Below are 23,380 nucleotides of genomic sequence, written 5' to 3'. Positions count from 1 at the left end.
GCACCTGAGAGCGGAGAAGGTAACTGCATCAGTGGGCTGCAGCCGAGGCGAGCGCCCGGGTTTATACGTGCTTTCCGGTCTCTTAAGCAGATTTACGGCAGTCATTTGTGTGCGTTTGATGTGAGGAGGATTTATGTGTCTCTCTCCCTTTTTTCTTTCTTTTTTTGGTGTGTGTGACCAAAAAGATCAGATGCAAACTCTGTCGTCATTCCCGTGCTGGACGGCGTACGGTGCAGCGTAGAGTCATGGTTCCTGGGAAGAAAATACAGAATGCCCAAAAGGCTGAGGAACTAAAAAAAAGTGTGGATAGGCCTTTCCCCCCCGCCATGCGCACCCTGCCATGTTGCTAGAGCTTGTCTGTAGGTGTCTTCTGCATGGAAACGCCATTGGCTCCTTCTTTTAAAAGCTTCTATCTTTGGGAAGCTGGGGGGGGGGGGTTACTGGGTGTTTGTCTGATTTCTATAAACCAGTTTAACCAGTGGAGATACTGGGAGATGCTGGAAGTAGATGTTTCCTGTCTCCAGGAGCATCGCTGTCCTGCCATTGATCTTGCCATATTGCTTCAAAATGAATAGCCTACGTAGCTCCGCTTTCTAAAAACGTTTCTCTCAAATAACTCATGTTTTGTATGGATCCATAATACTGATTGAAACCCAAAATTAACATCCTTAGGGAGTGATATCTCATATTCCGTCTTTCCCGTGTCTCCTGCAGTCGATGACCTAAATCCGTTCTTTTCACGCCCGCTTTGCTTGGTGGTTTGGCAGATTTGGTGGCTTTGGTCTGCAGTGTGCGTGGCGCGCTGAAATGCTGGCGGGTTTGGGTTGCGCCACGTGTCCTCTCGCGTGTCTTTCGGATGAGTTTTAATCCTGCGTAGTGACTGTGTGGGGTCATTGGTGATCAAAAGCTACTTTCCAGCGTGCTGATACTTCCATGCTTAAACCCAACTTAACTAAACTTCTCCAGTACCTGACAAGAACGTGTAATATTTTCTCAGTTTTGCTTCCAGGGTGTTATGCAGAGCTGTTGTGCATTTTCAGGAAAGTACTTTGTGGAGCAAAGTGTGTGGGGGATGTTTTTTTTTTCTCTTTCTTTTCTTTTTTTTCCCTTTATGGTAACATTTTGCCATCCTTTCTGGATAGGATGTGGTGCCCAAATGCTTCGGTAAGGTCACAAGTTGTCAGCCAGATGCGCAGGCTCCTGGCTGATATTGCTGGCGTTACATAGGAAGGAGGTCAGCCCTGATGAGCTTCATAGTTTCTTCTGGTCTCATTCATAATTTGAGTTTTCCTCTTAAAATGAAACAAACCCCTAGTCTTTCCTGTTGCAGTGGAAATCATTTGAATGTGACCAGGCACATGGGCATCTTCCAAGCCTGCAGACAGGAAGAGACCGTAGAGCTAAGAGGTAGGAAATGTCCATGTTTATCCTCGTGGGCTGATTCATTTCGGTGCTCTTAACTGCTTCGCTACTGATGCTGCGCCGCAGGAAGCGGTGAGATCCAGCTGGTTTACTGCCAGACTGTGAGCCGAAGCTACGCAGAGCATCACCAGCTACGGGGCTTCTCTCCAGTTTGATCCACAAAATCCTGCTGCTGAAAGGTACCGCTCTGCACCGCGTTCGGGATCGGAAAGGAATCGGGTGCTCCAAACGTTCAGCTATCCGAACAGGATAATCGGAACATCGCCAGTTATGTTAGGAAGCATTAATATTTAATATACGGGGTATGAGTCGTTGTGCTTAATCATAATGTGAAGGGTTTAGGAGGAGATTTACTGGTAAGTAAGCTATCCCATCCGTAGCTGTCCGGAAAGATTTCTTTCATCTTCCCCAGGAACAGCTGGGCCTGGATATTGCTAGAGACTGGCCTGATCCAGGTGCAGTTCCCATTTATTTCTCTAGCTTTTGTAAATGTGTGGAGTGACTTTCATCCCAAGTATTTTCTATTCGTTAAACTCATAAAAATGCTGGAAACTCTTTCCTCAGATACAACTCTTACGTGGCTTTGCTGTAAGCCGTAGTGTCTGGTAATATTTAAAAGTTATGTTTGTAATCAGAGCCCAAGGGAAATTTTCCTTGGGCTCTGCAGACGCTGTCCCGTGCCACCCCATGTAGGTACCTGCTTAGCCATTAGTCCTAATGTCGCTTTATTCTTGCTTTTTTTGGCTAAATTCCTTAAGAGACCTTGAATTTCATCTCCACCCCCAGAATGTTCCCGATAAACGTGAAGAGAGCGTGTGCTTTGGGGGTGTCTGTGCCGTATTGACCCGCGTGGGGTTTTTTGCAGTGCGAGCGTCGGCCGTTTCCCGGTGCAGCAAGGTCCAAGCGCGACGACGACCCATCAGGGCTCCTGATCACTGCCACTGTGGTGGTGAAACGGCGCGGCTCGGCATCACGGCGGGTTCGCTGCCGGTCTGATTTGGTGGTTGCTGAGCAACCTCCAGCCTTAGCTGCTCGGTGGTTCGGGGAAACGTGCGCCTTGCCTGCGTTCCCTGGGTGTCATTAGTGCAGCGTACCCCAGTAAGCACGATCGTGATGGGAATAAAGATGTTGTGGGGGGTGGTAAACGCAATGTGGGCCACAAAACACCGGGTCTGGGATTCTGGATAAGTGCCTGCTAGCTGGTGCATGCTGAACTGTGCGCTGTTCCAGCTACAGCGCGGTCTGTGTTTATGTTGTCTCGTTAAAGCTGGCTGTGAATGAATGAACTGCAGTATCGACCAGAATGTGATTCATGAAAACCAGCACGGCGAGGAAAGCTGCTTGCCTTCCTCTTCTCGGCATTTCCCTCTAGCTTGGGCACCTTGGCTTGGGGAAACTTTGTTCCAGGCTGCAGGGAAGCCCGTGCGCTTGCTTTTCCCCTTTCCTCCCTGCCCTGAATCGGAGCGTGTGTAACTGAAAGCTCTCCTGGATGTAAGCATTGAAAGTGGTCATCGAACCCACTTTTGCTGTGGTTACACATATGATACCACTGTATTTATGATGGCTGCAGTTTTGATAGCAGAAGTCAAAACAACTGAGTGTGGGTTGGATTTTGGCATGTGGGTCATGTAGGAAATCCTGGTGGCTGCTGTAACAGGAGTTGAGGTTAGTAATTTTCTAAAACTGGCGTAAGGACTTTTTTTTTCCCCAAAAAGAATTGCATGTAGGAGAATGTCCTCTTTTATTCTGTATGCAAATGAATAGATCCCTTGCTAAGGTAGTGAGTCCTCTTTGTTCTAGAATAATTTGTTGTCATAATTCTTTCCTGTTGAAGCAGTTTCATTTTGCATGGCATAATTAATGCTAATTTGGGCCTGAGATGGAAATCGAGAAGTGTTGACACCAGTGCAGCCTCCGCCTCTCCGTACGAGACAGGTTGCGGTGTGCCACCCATCCTTTAAAGCGAAACCTCCTGTGTGCGAGACCAGAGCCAGACGTCGCAGGCTGGCAGGAGAGGAGGGGAGACGTGCGTATTGCTCAAGTTGTTTGTAAGCCTTTTACTGCCGCGGGGAGCCGAGGACATCTGCGGTGAGGGGGGCGAACCGCCACCTCTTTCCTCCTAGCCGGCCCTAGTGAGGAATGAAGAGACAAAGGGGTTCCCACCAAACTGATGTGAAAAGTTTCTTTTGACTCCATCTGGTGTGTTCCTCGCGTGCCAGCTGAGGTCTTGCAAACTTGTTATTTCTATAACAAGGCCTTCCACATCATGCCCAGTAGCTGACCCGAAGCCGTGGTGGTTTTCTGGTCCTTTGCAGAAGGCGTTCTTATTCTTTTTCCCCTCAAAATCTGTGCTTTTTAGAGGAAGGGGCAGTATAAGCATCCTTCCTGCCTTCTAGCACTGTCACCGCCGACCTGTGAAGCATGAGATGAATTGCATCGCAGCAGGCACCGTGAGCACGCGCGGGATCACTGCTCGCCCGTCCCGCCAGCCTGGACGCCGAGCGCCAAAGCCGCGTCCTCGTTCATCTTTGTCCTCCCTGCGTTGTGCTCCGTCAACGCCTGTTTAGACAGCGCCCCGGAGGCACGGCAAGGGGGAACGCCTGGCCGGGAAATCCCGGCAGGCGAGAGATGCGCTGCGCTGAGACACCGGGGCGTGCTCAGGAAACGATTCCTGAGCCTCTGAGCTCCCGACTGCTGGACGCCTTGACTGGCTGACGGTCGCTAATCGCTTACAGGCTTAGATGGGGACCTGTAAGATCTATGTTCTTAACTCGGGGGGCTGAAACGTTGTTTGACGTGCTGTGCTAGATCGATAAAAGGTTGCCGAGGCCTGATCGGGGAGGTACTGAGGAGCTGCGGGAGCGCGCCAGTCTGAAACGCGGCGTTTGACACGTTCCAGCTTGCAGGTGTTGTGCAGCTGCGTTAAGCAAGAGGTGACAGGACAGCTCGATTCAGGCGTGAGCAGTGAATCAGTCGGTGCCGTCCTCGCTCGCCTCCCCGGTTTCTCTTGGGAGCCCGTCCCTCGCCGGCAGGAGCGCGGAGCAGCGGGCTGACCTTCGGCCGGCACGCTGCCGCGCTTTGTCAGCCGGCTGGTGGAAAGAGCAGCCGTCGGAAACGATGCTCGCGGACCGTGTCGGCAGCTTTGGGGCTTTTCTGGAGTATTGCTGCCCTTGGGAACGCTGATGGTAGCTGGGAGTCGGTGACTTAACTACAGCGATGAGCTTCGTGGTGTTTGCAAGCCGACAAACACGCTCTTCCTCTCTGGGGTTAATACGGGGTTCATCGCTTGCTTTCAAACCGGCGTTTTCGGAGTTAATATCTGTATTTACACTCTGGGAATCTCAAGCACTTTTCATTGCAAATAGCAGCTGTCTAAGGGGCGATATTACTAACTTGCACTGATAAGTTACGTCATCGTACGTGTTAGAGAGCTTTCTGCATCTGAAGTCCGTTCCTGGCATCCACGCGCATTACGGCTCGCTAAGACTCCTGCTAATCACAGCAATGGCTTGGGCCCTGTTGTGCACCTCTTACTTCGCTCTTTGAAACAGTAATCTTGTCCTTTACCGTCTTTCAGGTAATAACTAAAGCGCTAATCAATGATGCGACCTGAAGAGGGGTCTTGGCAAACCCAGGGAGGGTTTTCTGCTTTTGGAAAAAGAAAGGGAGGACCTAGGCCAGGGAGGGGAGGGGGGAAGCTGTGGGCTGGTCTACGGGATAATCCAGGAAGATGCTAGGACCAGTCTGCGGTTTCCTGTTTCACAGTGGACAAATGGTGCCAGGCTATGAGCATACGCTACAAGGTCTTGGAGGCTGGAAGAGTTTTCTGGGGAAGGTGGCTCTGCCCTGTCTGTACGCTCCTCAGACCCAGCATACCTGTGCACTGTGCCACTGAAATAATTCTTATGTCTGCCAGACTTGAAGGAGAAAAAAAAAAAGTCATTCAGGAAGGTTTTGCCGAGAATGATGAGACGACAACTTTGTGTTCAGCACGAGCTTGTCCTGTAGCTCCACTTGTTCCGTTCTGCTTTTCCACGTCTGCAGCGTTCGGCCTGGTTTACTTCCGTAAAAGACCGTGCTACACGTGCCACGCAGACCCGCGTCGTTTGGGGCAGCAGCCCCTCTTGAAAGGTGGGAGAAGAAGTGGCGGTAGAGGCAGAAGTGGCTTGTCCTCGATAACGTCCTGGTGGAAGGAAAGCCCGAAACGCGTCCCAGGTCTGGCTCCGGGGTGGCAAGCCGGCCCACACAACCATCCGAGTCTCCTGGGAGACCGGAGCGAGAGATAGGAAAGTCGTGATGTTATTACAAGCCTCTAAAAGGCAGCTCTCGAAACACTCAAGGAAGTAAATTGTGCTGAATGAGTGGAGAAATATGAAGAACAGGGCTTTCTTTAATTAAAAAAAGGAGGAGGGGGGGAAGCATTTTAGTGGTTTTAGAAAGATTCCAGCAGTTTTCTGGGGAAAAGCAGCCTTTTGTTCAAGGCGCTGCGCACATGCAATGGCACAGCGATGTTTTGGCTGTGAACCTGAAGATTTTGAGGTGCCATATGTAGATATCTATAGATATTTTTTTTCCTGTGATATCAGTGTAGGTCAACATGAAAATTATCCTGCAGCTTTACAGTTTGAATAATTTTTTTTACTGTGCCAACAGTTAATCATGTCCCACTCTTTCTTCTGAAGTTAAGCTCATATGGATACGTTCGAGAAGCCTGTGAATAATTATATACATGCATACACAGGTGTTTTCCACTGCTGCTTAACACTCGGTGTATCTGTCAGACTTCTCCGCTTTGCAAACTGTGCTGCTCTTGGGTACCGAATTTCGGAAGCATAACTCGAGGCCTGTGCATCACCCTGTGTGTGCACATCAGTGCTCTAATTCGAATGCGGGTCCGAGTCTTCCCGCGTCCTTCCTGTCGCTGGCTCGGGAGCGCGGTGCTTTATCGTCTCTCCGTCTGCGCCAGCGCACGTGCTGCAGCCCCACATCCGTCTCCTGGAAGACGTCAGTGCCATATATGCTGGAGCTGAGGACGAATGATAAATTGAAAAGGGTGGATAATCCTCGAGATTTCCTCTTGAGGAGGCTTTAAACCTCTTTGGCTACGGACGGTGAGACGGTCTCGATCCCGATCGCCGTGTAGAGTTTCCGTTTCCGCCCGGCGGATCGGGGTGGGATGCAAGGGCTTTGGTCAGCTCCAGGGCTTGTTTCAGAAACTCGGTTGTAGAGCTGTGGCCAAGCTTCAGATTGCAGAAGTCCATTTTCTGAAGCCATCCAGGAGTACATAGGAGCGAAACAGTACAGCAGTTGTCCTGGTTAGCGTGGCTTTTCTTTGCAGTTTTGTGAGTGAAGCTTTCCTTTTTGCAAGATTCAGCTTCGCTCAGCGGCCTTTGAAAAACCCTTCTTACAGGGCAATGGCCTGCAACAGCTTAATCTGTAGATCCCTACCTTTTCCTGTTGTCTGAAGCTTCGGGGATATTCTGTGCATGTAGACCTCTGTATAACATGTGAATTTGCATTTTAGTTTGTATGCATTTTAGTCTGTAGTGCGCATTTTAGTCATTGGACTCTGAGAAAAGTGCTTGTGTACGGGTTGCAAAACTCATCTAAGGCAGGTAGCAGACGCTTCCCTTAGGGTTGAGGACGAACCTCTTAATGCAGCACTCCCTCTTTTGAAAATATTTAAGTAACACATCTAGCTTTTTGCTTTTTTCTTTATCTGCATTAGTCATTTTCTGACGCCGAGGCGGAATTTCCCAGTTTGGATCCCTATTTCAGCCCTCGCTGCGTTGAGCGGATAGGTCAGACCCTACGGGATCTGCTATCTGAAGGAACAGGGGAAAATTCTTATTTCTTCAGGGAAATCACACCTGTCGAGGGGGGCGGCAGGCGCTCGGTGCCTTACAGGGTCGGGGTCCTTTGGCGGCGTGGCGGAAGCCCGGCAGCCGGTAGGAAATTCGTAGCCCTTGGCTGCGGGCTTCGCTGAGCGTTTCAAGAAGCCGTTCGCCCATCTGCGAGGCTCCTTTCTGCTCATCAATCACTTCTGAAAATGGCTCAGTCGAACGTAGAAGAGGAATTGCAGCCCTGACGCTGCCAGAATTCACAACACGCCTCTACTGAGTAATTGCTCGGCCTCCGAAGCGTCCTCATTAGGGTATCTGAAAACATCCATTTTCATTTCCTCTCCAAAGCGGCTGGAGCAAAGCCAAAAAGCCCAACCTCCCGGACAACCCCCCCTTCCAACTTGAAGACCGAGAAGCTGAATCCTTACTCTGAACACCCTGCTTATCTGGTGAGTAGAGAATAAGGAAGCGTGTGCATCTGTGCACGGGGGAGCTGGAAGCTCGGGCTGCGGGAAGAGTTTCAGAGGCGAGGGAGGGCTTCGGTGTAAGCTGTGCAGGTTCTGCCTGGAGCCAGCTGAACGCAAGGCTGCAGTGAAGTTTTGGACCAGCGTCCGCAGGCTGCAAAGCCGTTTTAACAGTGCCAGGAAGGCTGAGCTCTTCGACATCCAAAGCCAGGGATTTACCTGGCTTTTTTTTCTTTTTTCTTTTTCTTTTTCTTTTGAAATTAGTGCAGGATCATGAAGCTCTTACTGTTTTTTTTTTTAATGCAGCAAGGGACCTTACAGGTGCTCAGTAGTCGCTCAGTTTCTTTTTTTATGGATTATTTGGAGCGATTTTGTTTTATTTTTCAAAGAGTGGCTCTAGTGCCAGTGCAGAGGCTTTGGAGATTAGCGGATTTAGTTGCCATGGAAAGATGTGGGCCAGCTAGCAACGGCGCAAGGGTCCCTTTCGTCAGCCCCACGGCCAGATCCTGCAAGCAGAGGCTTCGTTAAAGGCAGCCGGTCCCTGAATGCACTAGCAGCCTTCGGGGGACGTGGGGGATGAAAAGCCCAAACCTGTAGTTTCACATGTTTGAAGCTACAAGCAAGACTGAGCTGAGGTGGGTCCAAAGCTGCAACCCCGTGTTGGCTCCTGCCATACACCACCAGAGGAGGGAGAATAAAATACAAACTCAATTTGGGAGAGGATCTTTAAAAAAATAAATTAAAAAAAGAAAATCTCCCTTTCATTTGTAGCATTTACGGATTGGCTCCCTAATACAGATCGCGGGGCAGCTTTGCCAGCAGTCGCTAGCGCGGCCGGGAGGGCGTCGTGGCCGGCGTGCGGGTGTCCTTCGGGCCACGGTCGCTGCCGACTGCCTCCTGGGCAGGCAAGTCAGGAGCTTATGCGGTTTATTTCACTTTTTTTGTACTCGGCCACAGGTTTGCAAAGAACGACGTGTCTCAATTAGGGCAATTAATTAAGAGCCCTCTGGTAAGCTGTTCCCAAGTTGGGGCTTGAGCAGGGAATCTCGGCTCCTTAGCAGCCGTCCACAGCACCTGACGGGTCGAGAGGTGCTGATGCAGAAGAGAGAGAACTGGGAAAAGTGGGTTCGTTTGGTTTTTTCTGCCCAAATGCCGTCCACTGGCTTTGGGGACGGTACTGCTGGCCAGCGGAGGCACCTCTCTGTATTTGGGACTGAACTGTCCTTGCGCTGTTGCTGCTGCATTAAGACAAAGTAGTTTTAGAAATGCAAGTAATTCGCTGATGAAAAGCACGGCCGTTATCCCGGTAGCCAGCTTTCAGAGGTATGTTGATATTTTTCCCGTTTCGAGTGTGCTTTTGTTTGGAAGGTGCTTTTCATGTTGCTGCAGCTGGTGCCGGCTGCCCAGAGGGTCGCTGCTGGGGGTCTGCCCAGCCCCTTCGCCAGCCCTGCCTGGGCGCAGAGCGAGTCTTCCCCCGCGATCCTCAGCGGGCAGTTTTAAAAATCGTTTTTGTGGAAACCGTGCAACTGGATCAGATTAAAGCTCCGTTTGTCCGTCCGCTTTAGTGACCTGCGCTGCCTGGAAATACATTGGAAATATAAGTAGCATTTCAGTAAACGCTCGTGGACTAATGTGCTGTTAGGAGCAGTTTGTTCTTGGAGCTGCCGTGATCTCGACGCCAGGTGACTCGTGGCCAAATGTTGCCCGTTATCAAACCCTGCTTAAGAGATGGTGACCTCTGCCTCCTGGCTGAAGTTAGGAAACCCGCCAGGAACTGAAATACGGCTTTACAGGGCTTTCTTCTTCTTCCTCTAGCACTATTGCGGTGTTCCCCGCTCCGATGCCGCGCGGGAGAGCAGCCTCTCGGCTCTGCCCGAAATGCTCCCGACAGCTCTTCGGGAGAAGAGGGCTTCGCGCCGCGGCCGGGGGCGAGGCGGCTGTCCTGTTTCGCGGGGCCGCCTGTCGCATCCTGCGCGCCGACCGACGGGAGCGGTGCCTGCTCGGGCACCAGGACGTGACGGGCTCTTCCAGCGCGGCCGCTGGCTCCGGGCTTCAGCTGACTTTACAAACTCTCTGCGTAGAGGTTCTGGAAAGTCTGTTGTTGGAAAGAACTTTTTCTTTTTTTTTTCTTTTTTTTTTTTTTTTTTTTTTTGCCCGTTACGGTGATTATTACAGCGTTCCTTGAGCTTTGTTGTGAATAGCAGCACTGCCGGCGCGCAGCTTTTGCAGGACGATTATTCTGCCGTTTGGGTGACGGATTGCAGCTCGTCCCCTTTGGGACGTTTTGACTTAACGCTTTAAGAGATTAGCCTCCCGAGCGAGCGTCTAATACCTGCCGTTCAATCCTCCGTGTCCTTCTTGCAGGGTAGGGCAGTGTCAAAGATAAAAACCGCCTTTGAATTCCGATCCCCTGAACTCCCTGCAGCCTTAAATGCTCCTGCCTTTTTATCTCCCTGCTCCAGCATCTTTGATGGTGAGAATTTGCAGCCCGGCGAAGCCTCCGATACGGGGAAGATGCGCTCTAGACTGCAGCACCATAAGACTTTTTTTTTTTTCCCCCCCTCCTGTCCTTTGATCCAGAGTACCAGATGCAGTTTGCCGCTGGGCTGAAGGTTGGGCCGACGGCGTGCCGGGCCCGGCGCGCTTCCCGAACGCGGAGCAGGCTGCGGTGGTGTTTCCTGGGAGGTGGAGGGAGGTGTCTCTTCCGAGATCTTGTCGGAGCATAGCAGTGTGCAGCCCTGCGCTAACGGGAGAGGCGCCTGCCTCCGTCCCCGGCCTGGGTTCGGGTAAAAGGAGGCGGGAGGCTTGCGCGCCGCGGCTGCTGCCGCGCTGTGCTTCGTGGCTTTGGCTGCCCGTGGGGCTCGCTTCCGACGGCGATGCTTTACGAGCGTTTCCGCGCGCTGTGACAAGGGGTTAGAGAGCAGTTTTTAAAGACAAGCGCACTTAGTGTGGCGAAAAGCACCAAACGGGCGGTGGGCTGGGAGCCTTCCTTATCCTGCCCCCAAGATGTCCTGCAGCTCCTGGTCTGGAAGGAATCGAAGCTCGGCCACCGAACTGAACGGCCACCGCTCAGCGCTGACGTTTTTAAGGCCGGCTGCAGGCTGCAGCTCCTGCTGCGCCAGGCCTGGAGAGGCAACGTGGCCTGCGCTGGTAGCTGCTCCGAGGCAGACCTATTGCTTGGACCTGGACTGCCAGCTTGCGTTTTTGACGGCACGCCTCTTGGATAATGTTCTTTGTCAAAGATATCGAGGTATTTTGTCAGACCTGAACAGCCCCCTCTTCAATGACCTGGCTGTTCCTCTTCAATACTCCTCAGTGAGTTCTTAAGCGTATCTGACTGCCCGAATTTGTGTGGTCATTTGATACAGAGTTACCTCATTGCCCCATCAGACTGCGCTGGTGGATGGTGTATTAACATCAAGGCTCTCATTGCTCATGGCTTTACTTTTTGGAAGCCGGGACCTAATTTTAAGCAGTCAAAACATTGAATAAAATGCTTCAAAACTTTTGAAAAAATCTGGGCTGTGTTCTTCGTTCACACGTTCTCTGCTGTTGCTGCTGTAATGGATCTGGCGTGCAGCGCTGGCTTGGAGCTGTGCCCGGGTTTCAGAGGCGTTTGGGTGCGCTTTGGAGGAGAAGAGCGAAGTGAGGGGCCTAGGGAAAACGGGGAAGTGGTGGTATGCGAGAAGGGAACTATGTGTATGTGCAGTGCTTGAATCCAGTTTTGCTAATAGAAGAGCCACCTGAATTCAGTCTTGAGCTGAACTGGTCTGTCCTGTGCTGGGTGTCGCTCAGAAATTCGTGGCATGTTGTTATCTCCTCCCTCTCTTTTTCCCCCGGCTGCAAACCTTCCCATCTCCCCCATGCCTGGGAACACCGAATCACGATAGCTTCTTGAGCTCTGGCAATGGAAATATAAGTGCTCAAGCCATTGAACTTGTACGGATAAGAATTTTGGAAACAAGAACAATAATTTCCAAAATGGTCTATTTCAGAGAGGTCTGTTGATTATTTCTGCTGGATTTTCTTCCCTAAGAGCATGGCAGTGGCTTTGGATGCTTCAGAGGTTTGGCTTATCTCAGTGTTTAGATGGTGCTTGGCTGCGTGCACTATAGCGCTGAGGCTTTGAGCTAGTTCTTCATTCATGTCCTTGCAAGTTCGCTCCTCTCATCAGCCCAAGCTGGAGCAACTAGGCCACGCGTGTGGTTACCGAGCAGCTAGACTGCAGCGTAGGTATTGGCAAGAGGTCTTCTTCATGGCCTGTGCCCCAGCGGGAGGATGCAGCAAGCCAGTAAGGTCTGCTGAGCTCGGCCCTACTAGGTCATGCTGAAATCTAGCGGCAGATCTGTCCTGCGACGTGAGAGTGAGAGGCTGAGAAACTGTTTCCCATCTCCCAGCTGGGAGCTGCTCTTGGAACCTGCCTCTCTGTTGAATTATGTGTCCATGGCCCAGAGCCGAAAGACGATCTTGGAAGAAGGTGCTTAACAGTTAGTTTGGCACTACCAACGTTGCCCTTTCTTTCTTTCCTTGTCCTCCTTTGCTTTTAAGAACCCAATCCATAAATTGTCGCTGCTCACAAAATTGCGCTTATGTCAAGAGCTCGCCCGCTTCATTCTTCCATTTGCATTTTTCCCCCCCTCTGGACAAGTGGTTTTTTGTTTGTTTTTTACAGCTGTAAGTACCAAAGTGCCTATTTAAGTCTTTCTTGGCTTCAGACAGAGGAGTTTGAAACTATTCCTTTTTCTGTGAACCCTCGTCCATGAACTCCCCTTCGCTCAACGTCGTACTCCCGTTTGGCGATTCCTGCCTTCTTCAGTGGCTTTTTGGCACCAGTGAGGGACTGGGGCGCTCCTGATACATCACACCGGGCTGCTTGCTGTCCCCAGGGGAAAGGGGAGCTGCGTAGAGTAGAAGAACGAGTTTGAGCTTGCTGAGAAGTGCCAGCTTTTGACACATTCTCCCACTGAAGTCTCTTGGAGAACAGGTACAACGCACCTAGCAATGCTGACCGCTTCCCAGGCGAGACGCTCGATCCGAAAGGGATTTGCTTGTTACGGAGCGAGAGTCGTTCAGCTCGCTGCACTGAATGGACAGCTGGAAAAGCGAGGAGGTTTTTTGCTTTCTCTTCCCGCTTTTCCGCACGCGTTGCACCAGGGCTGGCAAGGCCCTTCGGCTTGCTCGCTCTGGTGTAAGATGGTTTTCCCCCAGTGCTCCCACCTTCTGCCCGTCCTGGCTGACGTTTCGGCAGGTTGGCGAGCTGAATTTGTCGGTGGGTCTCTAGCACGGCCACGTGTGGGCCTGTGTGCTGGGGCTGGGGGAGATGGAGGCGTCTCTCCTGGTGGCAGTGACCCGTTTGCTCCATCTGTCTTTAACGTTGGACTCGAAGGACCCTGAGTAAACCCGTAGCAGAACTGCTCCTGACTCTCGGGCTTGCGGCCCAGCCACCTGATTTGCTATCCTTTTGGTGCGCTGACATGAGAATGTGGAAAACAGATGTGACCCAGTGATACTATCTTGTTTAACTATCTATATCCAGATGTTTCCAGCTTGTAGTGCTAATTTCCACTTACAGTTATCCACGGGCTAAGTCTTGCAAGATGCTTGTTGCCTTCATGTCTGGAAAGAGGAGGCAAAACTCCTTTAATTTTTAGTCCTGCGCTCCGTTTGGATACTCAATCCAGTTTCTCATCACTCTGTGTGGAGCAAGACCTTCTCTATCCAAAGAGCACCTTTTCTTCCCCCCTTTGCTTCGTTAGCTGGATAAGAGGATTAAAAAGCGAGAGGAATAAGAACGTTTTGAGAGCAGCGCATGTTTCGGAGCGAGCACTTCTCGAAGGCTTTGCGTCGTGTCCTTCTCGGACGGCGGCGGGAGCAGGTTTCTCCCGGCGGACGTCTTTCCCTAGCGCTTCCGTGCGCCTTCCAGTTTTACTGGCGCGTGAGCACCAAGCGCTGGAAGGGCTGTGTTAATTTCTGCGCGCTCCGTTTGAAGAGCAAGCTGTCCTCTCCACCTCCTGCAGGAGAGGCGGCCGCCGGGCTTCGGCGGCAGCCGCGGCTCTGACGCCAAAGGCGGCACCGAATCTAAAATTCTCATCCTTGAGCGGCTCTGCGGGGACTGAAGGTATTAAAACAAAACAACAACAAAAAAAGTCCTTTTGACATTTAAAATTGGTCTGGGCAAAACATTAGGAAACAGCATACTCTGGGGGACAAGATGATCTAATGCATCTCTCTGCCTTTAAAGAAACATGTTCCTGTGGAAACTTGTTGCTGTGCCTATTCCCAAAGCACCGTTTGCTTCCCCGGTTCCCCCCCGTGCGCGTGCGCACACGCATCACGGTTTAGTCAGCAAGTTCTAGTTAAACTTCGGTTTTGCTTTTTATTTTGTATGTGCATCTGAGCTAGCGCCGTTTAAGTAGTCTTTTTTTAATCAGAGGAGTGACTCAAAATGCTACGGGCAGTTTAATGTCTGTTTCCAGATGAAAATAAAACTTGCTTTTAAGCAGTTTGTCCAAGATGTTGCCTCCTCTGCCTTAGATCCAGCTCCCTGTGTTTCAGGATGAAGAGTTCTCGCTGCACATACGTTTTAACTAAGAGAGAAGTCTGGAAAGCAGATTTGTGCCGTAGGATTTTGCCATCCCTGGCGTGCCGCCCCTCCGACTGGGGAGCTGCGATGCTTTAGGATCATCGGGGCAGCAACCACGATGTGCCAGCAGAAAGGGACGTTCTGCGTCACTTAACGCTGTTGAATTTTTCGGGGTGTGGAGAATTGGGCCTGGAGTGGGGCCAGAGCAAGCCGCCGGGGTCGGATGTCCCCGGAGCTGTGGGAAATCACGACTGGAATTTTGTGGCTTGGGCTGGGGATCCGGCTGAAGTTACAAATATTCCCTGAGTCCTTGTTCAGGCGTCCCTGGATGAAACTCTTAGGAAAATGGCTTTTTAGTATGAAGAGAGGGAAGGAGTCTTGGCATCGCAGGTGGACATGAGCATCTGAATTATTAGGGATTTTCCTTTAATAAAGGTCTCTGTATTCCCTGCTTTGCTTGCTTGAACACTAGGTTATTTTTTCTTGCGTGTGATCCTAGGTGTGGCTTAGGCTTTCCCAATAGGATGTTACTTACTTGGTCCTGCTCCTCCTTCTGCATTGTACATAGAGAACATAAAGACTATACTTTCAAGTTTCTGATTCTTGCTTTTCTTCTTTCCCCCCCTTTTTTTTTTAATATGTGTGTATATATAAGCAGGTGCTAATAGCAGATCTATGCATGCATTAAGTTATTCAGCAGCAGCTTCTCTGGAATTGACTGTATCCCTTTCTCTGCTGCTGAAGGATTTAACCTCACCGAAAGATTTCACCTTCCGTAAACTCTACCCCAGCACTGAAACCTAGTTTGTCTTTTTCAGGTCAAAAAGACGCAACCTTCTCTGACTTTTGTTGGTATTCGGGTTTTTTTTTAATAGGCGTAAATACGAGTCGACCTGTCCTCAATTTGGCGCTAGCACTGTTAAAGCATCAGAGTTATCGGTACCGTTTGACCACTGGTTTCCTGTTGTTTTGGCGGCTGTGAAGGGCCGGGGAAGGTGCCCTTGCCTCTGGCCTGGAGCCTCTCGCCACGCCGGTGTCTCCGCTGTGCCGCGCTATGGGGGAACAGCAAACGTGCGCTCGGTCTTTCTGTTCCTTGCGTTTTCTGCCCAGGGGTTGCCGAGTTTCAAAACTCCTCAGAGATTTGCAATTTGGGGAGAAATGCTTTCCAGAAGCAGAAAATGGGAAATAAAGGTCTCCCTCCCTCTCGTACTTGACCCAAGGAACAGGAAGAGGTGCTTTATGTAAAACTCTTCCCTTTTTCTGAGCTGGCGCGCGTGCCTTTCCCGCGCCGTAGCTGGATGGCAGCGCGCTTGCTAAGGTCGGTGCGCTGAGCCCGCTCCGCAGCTCGGGCACTGAGCTCTTCCGTCTGAAGTGCGCTGGTAACCTCGGCTGGTTCAACACGCTTCTCCGTCTCCTGCCGCTGACCTCCTGTGGAGCAACGGCCGCGTCGTTTCCCCCCTGTTTTTTGGCTCCTTCCTTCCTCTTCTCAAAGCTTTTAGGACTGGTGAGAGCGTCTAGGGGTGTCCTGCGGTTGGAGTGAGGCCTCTGGAGTCCACAGCACATGTTGCTGCTTCTCTGTTGCTGCATCCAAGAGGAGCAACCAGCAACGTGTGATGCTCAAGATCTCGTCCAATCCTGAATTTTTAGTATTATAACTCTAATTGAGGGAACTACACCTAATCAATCCACGAATATCTCTTTATAAATCAGCATTTACACTCTGGAACTTGAATTAAGCTGATTGCCAAGTTGCTTAAAGCACAGCAGGATCAAAAATGTTAACTTTCGAGGTTAGCTTTAAAGGCTAGCTAAATACTTATCTAGAGGCTGTGGAGAACTGTGGATATCAAGAGCAAATTCATATGGGGATGTAAATATTCTAGGGGGGTGTAGCCTTGGTTTGTGTCTGGACCATCTCTTGCGTACCGGATGTTCATGTTGTCTGATTATGGATGCTCAACCCTTTTTTTGTGTGAGAAAAACGTAAGGATGTGTGCTAATACCGTAGGAGAGGCTACGTGATGTGGTGCTGAAGGCATGTCTTTGGCCTGTCAGCGTGCGGGAATATCCATATGGAAACGGTAGATATGGGAAGCATCTCGAGTGAAGTCAAAGCAGATGGAGCACGCGGACTGAACCAGCCCGTCTAGTTTAGACTTTATTAACTAGACATGTTATCGAGAGTCATCTGTGTTTTGTTTCCTTTTTCTCTTTTCAAACCAGTTCTTCTGCTTCTTTGCCTGCAGAGCGCTAGCGAGGAGCACAGTGTGAACCTTCAGGACTCGTACGGCAAAGCTCGTTTATCCTGCTGCGTGCTAGCACTCAAAAGCTTGGGGATGAGAGTCAGCGACGGTTTGAGAGCTGTGGGCATCGTGTAACTTTAGCTTTGGGAAATTCCGAATTTGGGAGTTGATGGTGCTTTTCTGTGCCTGCAGCGCGTTTCCACCCCGTATCCTGTTGCAGAGTAGGGGTTGCAAGCGAACTCGTGCAACGCGGCGTTAAGCTGTGCCATAGGAGCCGGGAATCGACGTTTGGACCCGCATCTGCCGTGGCAGCGACGCTTACCTGTGCGCTGAGGGCCAAGCGGCTCGTGAAGCGTTTCAAGCGCGGCGTAATCACGTCTAACGCGGGAGACGGCGAAACCTCGTAAAGCCAACCTTTGCCGGAGTAACTGGCTTTTTAGGCGCGTGGGTTTGTTTTACAGTCCGTGGTTGCTTGAGTTAAAGTGGCCTTCTGTAGGTCTGCTGGATGTCCAAAGCACTTCCCAGGGAAATGCTCCACAACCAAGCGAGCTGCAGGGGTTGCTTAAAGCTTAGCCACCTGCGGGGGAGAAAATATCAACTGCTTAGCAACTGTGCAACAAGGAAGGTAGGTTTGGAGCTGAATGAAGAGTACCAGAACTGAAGGGCGAAGATGGACCGGCTCCTTTTGATGCTGCTGTGAACATCGTGACCGGTGGTCGTGGTAGGGGGAGTATTAGCGAAGGAGTTCCTTGCCCTTGGGCCTGGCCAGACTAGCCCGGCACAAAAGGAGGGAGGCGACGTTGGTTTGTCAGCCGCCTTGGAGACTGCGCGGATCCCCCCTCCTGGCTGCCGGACGAGCCGGCTGCATCCCGGCTTTCCCTTGCAGGCAGCCCTGGAAGCCCTCTGCCCGGGCTCGACGTGTCTCTGCGCGCGTGCGGCGTCTCCCGTGGTAGCGGGATGCTGGTGCCTTCCACGAGCGAGTTAATTGGGTCCCTCGGTGCGGTGCTCGTTTCCGGCTGCCGCCTCCTCCTCCTCGCCCCACGTCCCGCCGCGGGCGCTCTGCTCCCGCCGCGAGTTTGCGACGCTTCGTTATCTGCCGCGCCTGACGCCGGCAAAGGTTAAATCGCGGCTCGTCCTCCGGGATTGCTTCCCCGCTCCGGGGTGGGTGCGTGCCGCGAGCGCTGCCGGAGTCAGCGCCTTTCCCGGGCTTGCTGTAAGCGTCGCCCGAGCTGGCTGCTCCTCTGCCGCCCGCGGAGGCAGTGCGGCCCTGATCCCAGAAAGCAGCTCTGGCCGGCGCGGGAGCAAACGGCCGCCGCGTCGCGGCACGTGCCGACATGCGTCTCTTCCCTTTGGCTTGTCTCCTCTACCCTCTGCTCTTTCCTACGCGTCAGTTCGATTTTACTCTTCACCAGAAACAGTCCGAGTCTTGTGCTTCATCCTCAACTCGTGTCGAACGAGCTTAATAATTCGTTTAATTTTGCCTCTAACGCGATTTTGGAGGCTGATTTCTCCATCTGAAAGCGAGCCGCCCCGTTGCTAGGGGAGAGGGGAAAAAAAAGAAAAAAAGAACCCTCAGGAATACTTATCTTCAGCAGTCCAAAACTGTAGATAACATTGAGTCACTGCTGACAGCCTCAAAGCAAAACAGATGTTCAATTTCTGGTGTCTAAAATATTAAAGGTACAAGATGAGCAGTGTGTCTGGTTTTTAACTGAAGTATTTAATTTGTGGTTGGCGACTTAGACAAAGCATAAGGTGCAATGCAAAAATGGGTCTTTTCTGTTTTAGAATTGCCTGCGTGTTTTTATTAAAACTCCCTTCCAGTTTTTTCCAGCTTCTTTTTTTTTTTTTTTTTTTTTTTAATAGGTCTTTCCTGCCTGAGTCATTCTTACTGTAGTTGTAACCTTTAGTTCTGGAGGGGAAGAGAGGTTTTTTTGCGAGGCAGGAGACAAGCAGTGGGGCGAGTGGGCTTTTGCCGCTGCCCCGGCATCCCACTATTTGACGAGTAGCTTTCCTAGGGGTGTCTTCTGGTTTGTGAAGTTGAGAGTAACTCCATGGGTCTCGAAAGTGAGGAAACTGGACTTAAAGATGGTGCATCTGCTTAGCATTGCTTTGGAATTCGCAGTCGGCGGTAAGTTTGGGTTAATCTGAGTCTGATCTGACTGTCAAACAGCTGAGCAGCCTTTGGGAGCAAGCAAATTGTGAAGATCTCCACTCGTATCATAAAAAAAAAAAAAAAAAAGCAACCCGTAATTGAAATTCAGAGCTTTAAATCAAAATTGCGATCCAGAGAACCTTTGCTCTTTGAGCAGCAAATGCCAGAAGCTGGTGGAGACGCTTCCGGTTTAGGCATTAGGCTCCCGGTCCTTTGATCTGCTGCGGGAAAGCTGGAGCCTATCTCTAGGGGGTTCAAAGTGCGCGCGCTGGGTCCACCTCTTCTGCTCAAAGCCGAGCGCCCGTGCAACCCAGCGCGCAAATTGTTACGGCCAGAAGCAACGGTCCAAGAGGGAGGGCGGCTGCGGAGCCTCGTGGTCGGTGCGCTCGGCTGGGACGTAGAAGGAAAGAGAGGAACTGGGTCTCTTCTTAAAAATGCATGTTACATGAGTGTTTGGAGGCTTCTTAAGTCTAAGGAACATCTAAAATGTATTTTGTATTAGAAGTTCTGAGAAAAAGGACCGCAGCTAGGACTTCCCTCCTAGATAAGTACGTTAATCGGTAGGTTGTTATCTTTCTCTGTTGTTTTTTCTCCTGGTGCAGTGGCTTGCGTGTTTGGCTGCTTAGTGCCCTAACTTCAGCAGGGAAGGGCAGAAAAGACCTTATCCTTGAACAGCCTGTTCTCGCAGGAAGTGGAGAGGGGATTTGAACCGCTGGAGCAGGTGGGAACTGAAGCCAGGGCTCCATCTCGCTGGTCTGGCAGGATTTAGCTGTCCTTATTGGCAAGTTGCAGGCAGTTCCTATGAGCAAAAAGGCTTCTTGGATGCCTCTTCTGCAAGTGCCTCTCTCCATCCGCTGTCCCAGGAGCCTGCATGCTGAGCTTGCCGTTCTCCCTGCCACTTCAGGGAAGAGGGGCAGACACCAAACCTTGCTGGCACCATATTTCACTTAATTCCCGCATTTAATTGTTCTTGATTGGACTCCTGAGGCTTTCTCTGCCAAAATCAAACAGCAAAAAATTAAAATAATTGTTACGGTGATGGATGCAGTCAGAGAGGACATCGGCTTCCAAGTCTAAGTGCAATATAGCAACAGAACAAGTCAGGTTTGATCTAATCTCCTAGGACGTGCTGGCCTCCAAGGGTTGGTTTTGCCTTGACTTCTCTGCTGAGCGTAGCTGTGAGTAAGCCATTTGGGCCAAGAGTAAACGGCAGTTTCCTGCAGCGAGCGTAGGCTTTGGGGAACGCTGAATACCGATGCCTTTCTTCACCGTGCGGGTAACTGCTGGTCTCTCTGCGCCTTTTTCGCTCGTTGGTCGGCTCTTTGGTGATGGGCTCGCGTGTCTGTTGTCAGGCGCTAAGTATCGCGCCCACGAAGAGCGTGCCGTTTCTCTGCAGTTTCTATCGCTGTGATGATCCAAGAAGACTGAGTAGATAGATGCAGAGTTTTTCAACTCTTTTTGAGCCAAAATTATACCTACAGGTGGAAGATAAGGAGATTGAGGTCCATCAGAGATGTGGGGATGGGTTGAGCCCCCCCCCCCCCGAAGGGATGTGACTGTATGCATAAATTCAGCTAGTTTTTTTTTCTTTTTAATCCTGTGGCATCGTACACATCTCTGGATGCAGTGAAAATGGCTGAATAATATATTTTGAGGGGTTTTTTTTGTATCCATCTTTATGCTGGGTATTTTCTTTCACTTGTCTCCTTTCACATTCCCTGATGTCTCCTCTGAACAAGCTGCTTTGATCTTTATTGTCCTATTTGTTTTCCTTCTCCTTATAGGATAAAATGTTCTTTCTGTAACTGCAGTTTCCTAGAGCGCTATGAAACGCTTCTCCTCGCTGCACTGGATTTGGAAGTATTAACTGCGAAGGAAAGGGGAAGGAATCCTCGCTCAGATGCATTTCTCCCTTTACCTTTTGTGCCTTTAAAGGGATACTAAGTCTCATAGAAATGACGCTGATTTTTAGCTACCAGCTGTGAACGCGGGACTGTTTTTTTTTTTTTTTTTAAACCAAACTGTTTCCGAATGGCATTTTCAGAGCATGTGTTATCTGCTCGGAGAAAAAGAGCAGAGCTCTGCACGTCGGTAGCAATAATCCGTCTCCCACAAATTGCAGCCTGTGCTCCCATCTACCGCTAAAACCCAAACAAAACAAAGATTAACGCGAAGGCAGGAAGCGCGTTGGGTGTAATTGCTGGTAGGTCTTCGCCCTTTATGATTTTTGGTTTCACCTAAAAAAAGCAGCCGAACGGCGCTGCGGTCCGCTCGGGTCGATCTGGCCGGGCTCTCGTCTGACGTCTTTTGGCAGCTCTGTAAGGTTTAAAACATCCTCTGTACTAGTCTCCCGGCTGGGCTAAATAAAAACGCGCTCCGAAGGGAGCGGAAGGTACGTCCAGCCGGCGGACCGGCCCGCGGGCTCCTTTGCTTTGGCTTTGAGCCTCGAGCTTCGCCACGGCAGCCCTGCCGCCCCGCTTCGCGCCCGGCCGGGGAGGGCGCCTCTTCTTCCCTTCGGAGGCTGCAAATGCTAAACCTTGACTATTGCCCGGGAAAAAAAAACACCAAAAAAACGACGACAGCAACAACAAAAGGCCGGGGAAAAGTGGCTCTTTTGATGCGTTTCTCTCGTGAGCTGCTTGGCTTCGCTGTGTCGAAATCTGCTGTTTCCAACCTAATTGCGGTCGGAGGGTCCACGCGCGCAGAGGGGACCGGGGGAAGGAACAGCCCGCGGTGGGCCCACGGCCCTAATTGAGGGGAAAACCTTCCGTTTCAGGCCTGAAGAACTGGTTTACGTGCCTGAAGGGTTGGTTTTCCTCCTCCTTTTTCCTCCCTGCGCTGTGTCCGCTGCTCTGGCACATCGCCTTTATTTATCTATCTGTTCATCTATCTATCATCTTCCTGGGCCACTGAACATTTATTAGCCCCGGTCTCCGTGCATCGCTTTGTACCGCTGGCAATCGCTCTGGAGCCGATGAGGTTGGGAAGCGTGGAAATGGGCACAGGATTTGGCATTTTCCGTAGAAAAATAGGGAATGTTTTGTTTTACTCGCATATGAATTACGCGTAACGGTAAGACGGATCCTCCTGATGGCAGAGCGCGCGCCCGTGCGTTTCGGCCCTGCGTGGAGCGGGGAAGGTGGGCTCGCCCGCCCGCTCTGCCGCTTGGAGGCCCCGCCGCCTTCCTCTTCCGCCCTCGGGACGCTGCCAGCCCGAGAGGTGGTCGGAGGGAGCCCGTCCCACCGCGGAGCCGGGCCGGCAAGGCGCTCGGCCGGGCCGCACGTTGCGGGGTGCAGAACCCTGCAGGAGGAGCCCGGGAACGTCGTCGCGCCCCGAGGAACGAGGCGCTCGGGTGCCGCTTCCCCGCGTCTGCGGAAGCTCTCTTCTGCCTCCAAAAACTTAATCATCCTATTAAAGGCAGCTATGAGAGCTGCCATTGCAAGCTCTGACGTCTTGGCGTGCCACATCCAGCATCGCCGTGATGTGTAGAGTCCATGGAAGGTGGCCAAGGGAATAGGTCATCTCTGTCTTTCCCCCAGCATAAGAAAATAGCTTTTCTTTCCTCCTTTCTAACATGCCTGTGACCCCAAAAGAGCTGCCCATCACCTCTCTTATGTGGCCTAACTGATACATCTCTAACTCCCCCTGGAAGCAATTTTCTGGAGCCAAGCAGAGCTTTGAAGGCGGCTTCCTCGGCGTCAGGCCCCAGGAAGGGTTTGCGCCTCGGAAAGGATCGTCTCCGTTTTCCGTCGACGCTGCTTGGCCTGGCCGGAGGGGTTACTCCTGCTCGCGAAGCTGGCCTTGGCGAGGCGAGGCGACATAGGTTTGTGTTTAAGGCAGCGCTCTAGGACTGCAGTGCAAGACCTGGAAGTCTTCTCAACTTTAGGTCAAGTGTTTTATGTTCCGCACAGTCTTCTCTGCAAAAATTTAGGACGGTTTTGTTTTGTTCGTTAAATTCACGGTTGGGCAGCCTTAGGCTGCTTCCCCAGGTGATCTGAACTATGGTCTTCGGTTTTTCTGCTGTACTTCCCAGGCGTTTTGCAGACTGGCGTACCTCCAACGATGCATGTATGTTAAGACTTTGCTTAGTAATCTTGCTTTATTTGGAGACTACGTCAGTGAGTGGGACAATGACAGTTAGATGAGATGATCCTGGTCATCTACAAAAAAAAAAAAAAAAAAAAAAGAGCTCAAGCAGTTGGGGCGATCAAAAGGCTATTTGCTTAAAATCACTGGTCTGTGTAAAAAACAAAAAAATTGCGCTCTCGGCACAAGCCACTAACTGGGTGTTTCTCTCTTACAGGGCGCATCGAGACTAATCGTCAGCCTTAATAAGGATTGATTGTGGACTACTTGTCGCCGTCGTCCTGGTTTGATAGTAATTGGAAAAGCCTTGACCGTCGTGTTGGGGAGGTGAAAAATTGAATGAGCGTCCCCGTTAAGGTACAGTGGAAGCATGGACGGGGCGTTTTGAGCATGGAACGAGCGCTGCCGCCGCCTGTGCGGGAGAGCGTCGGCCTTCAGAGAGGCCGAACTTGCAACTTCTTCACTGATTCGTGTGTCTCAGCCTTGCGTCTGAACGGTGAAACCTGTCCTCCATCCTTCCCTGAGCTTGATCTTAATGAGTGTAGTCCTCTGGAGTTTGGGGGAGTATTCCTCTGTTTTGATGC

At 51.1% G+C, this 23,380-nt stretch overlaps 1 protein-coding gene across 3 annotated transcripts in view; it reads left to right on the top strand.

Annotated features, from left to right (window-relative positions):
- Positions 1-23,380, top strand: part of PTPRA (protein tyrosine phosphatase receptor type A) — a 112,177-nt gene that overhangs the window by 2,760 nt on the left and 86,037 nt on the right. For 2 of the 3 annotated variants that reach the window (XM_062575064.1, XM_062575063.1), the window contains exon 2: positions 23,014-23,153. The exons of the other annotated variant lie outside the window; for it this stretch is intronic. In XM_062575064.1, coding sequence (XP_062431048.1) covers positions 23,136-23,153 — 18 coding nt within the window. In that variant the 5' untranslated portion in view covers positions 23,014-23,135. The remainder of the gene's footprint in view (positions 1-23,013; positions 23,154-23,380) is intronic. 3 annotated transcript variants of the gene reach the window in all.

The sequence above is a fragment of the Rhea pennata genome, chromosome 4 (assembly GCF_028389875.1).
Source record: "Rhea pennata isolate bPtePen1 chromosome 4, bPtePen1.pri, whole genome shotgun sequence".
NCBI lineage: Eukaryota > Metazoa > Chordata > Aves > Rheiformes > Rheidae > Rhea > Rhea pennata.
Note: the sequence above shows the minus strand (reverse complement) of the source record. Positions and strands in the feature narration are given on the sequence as shown.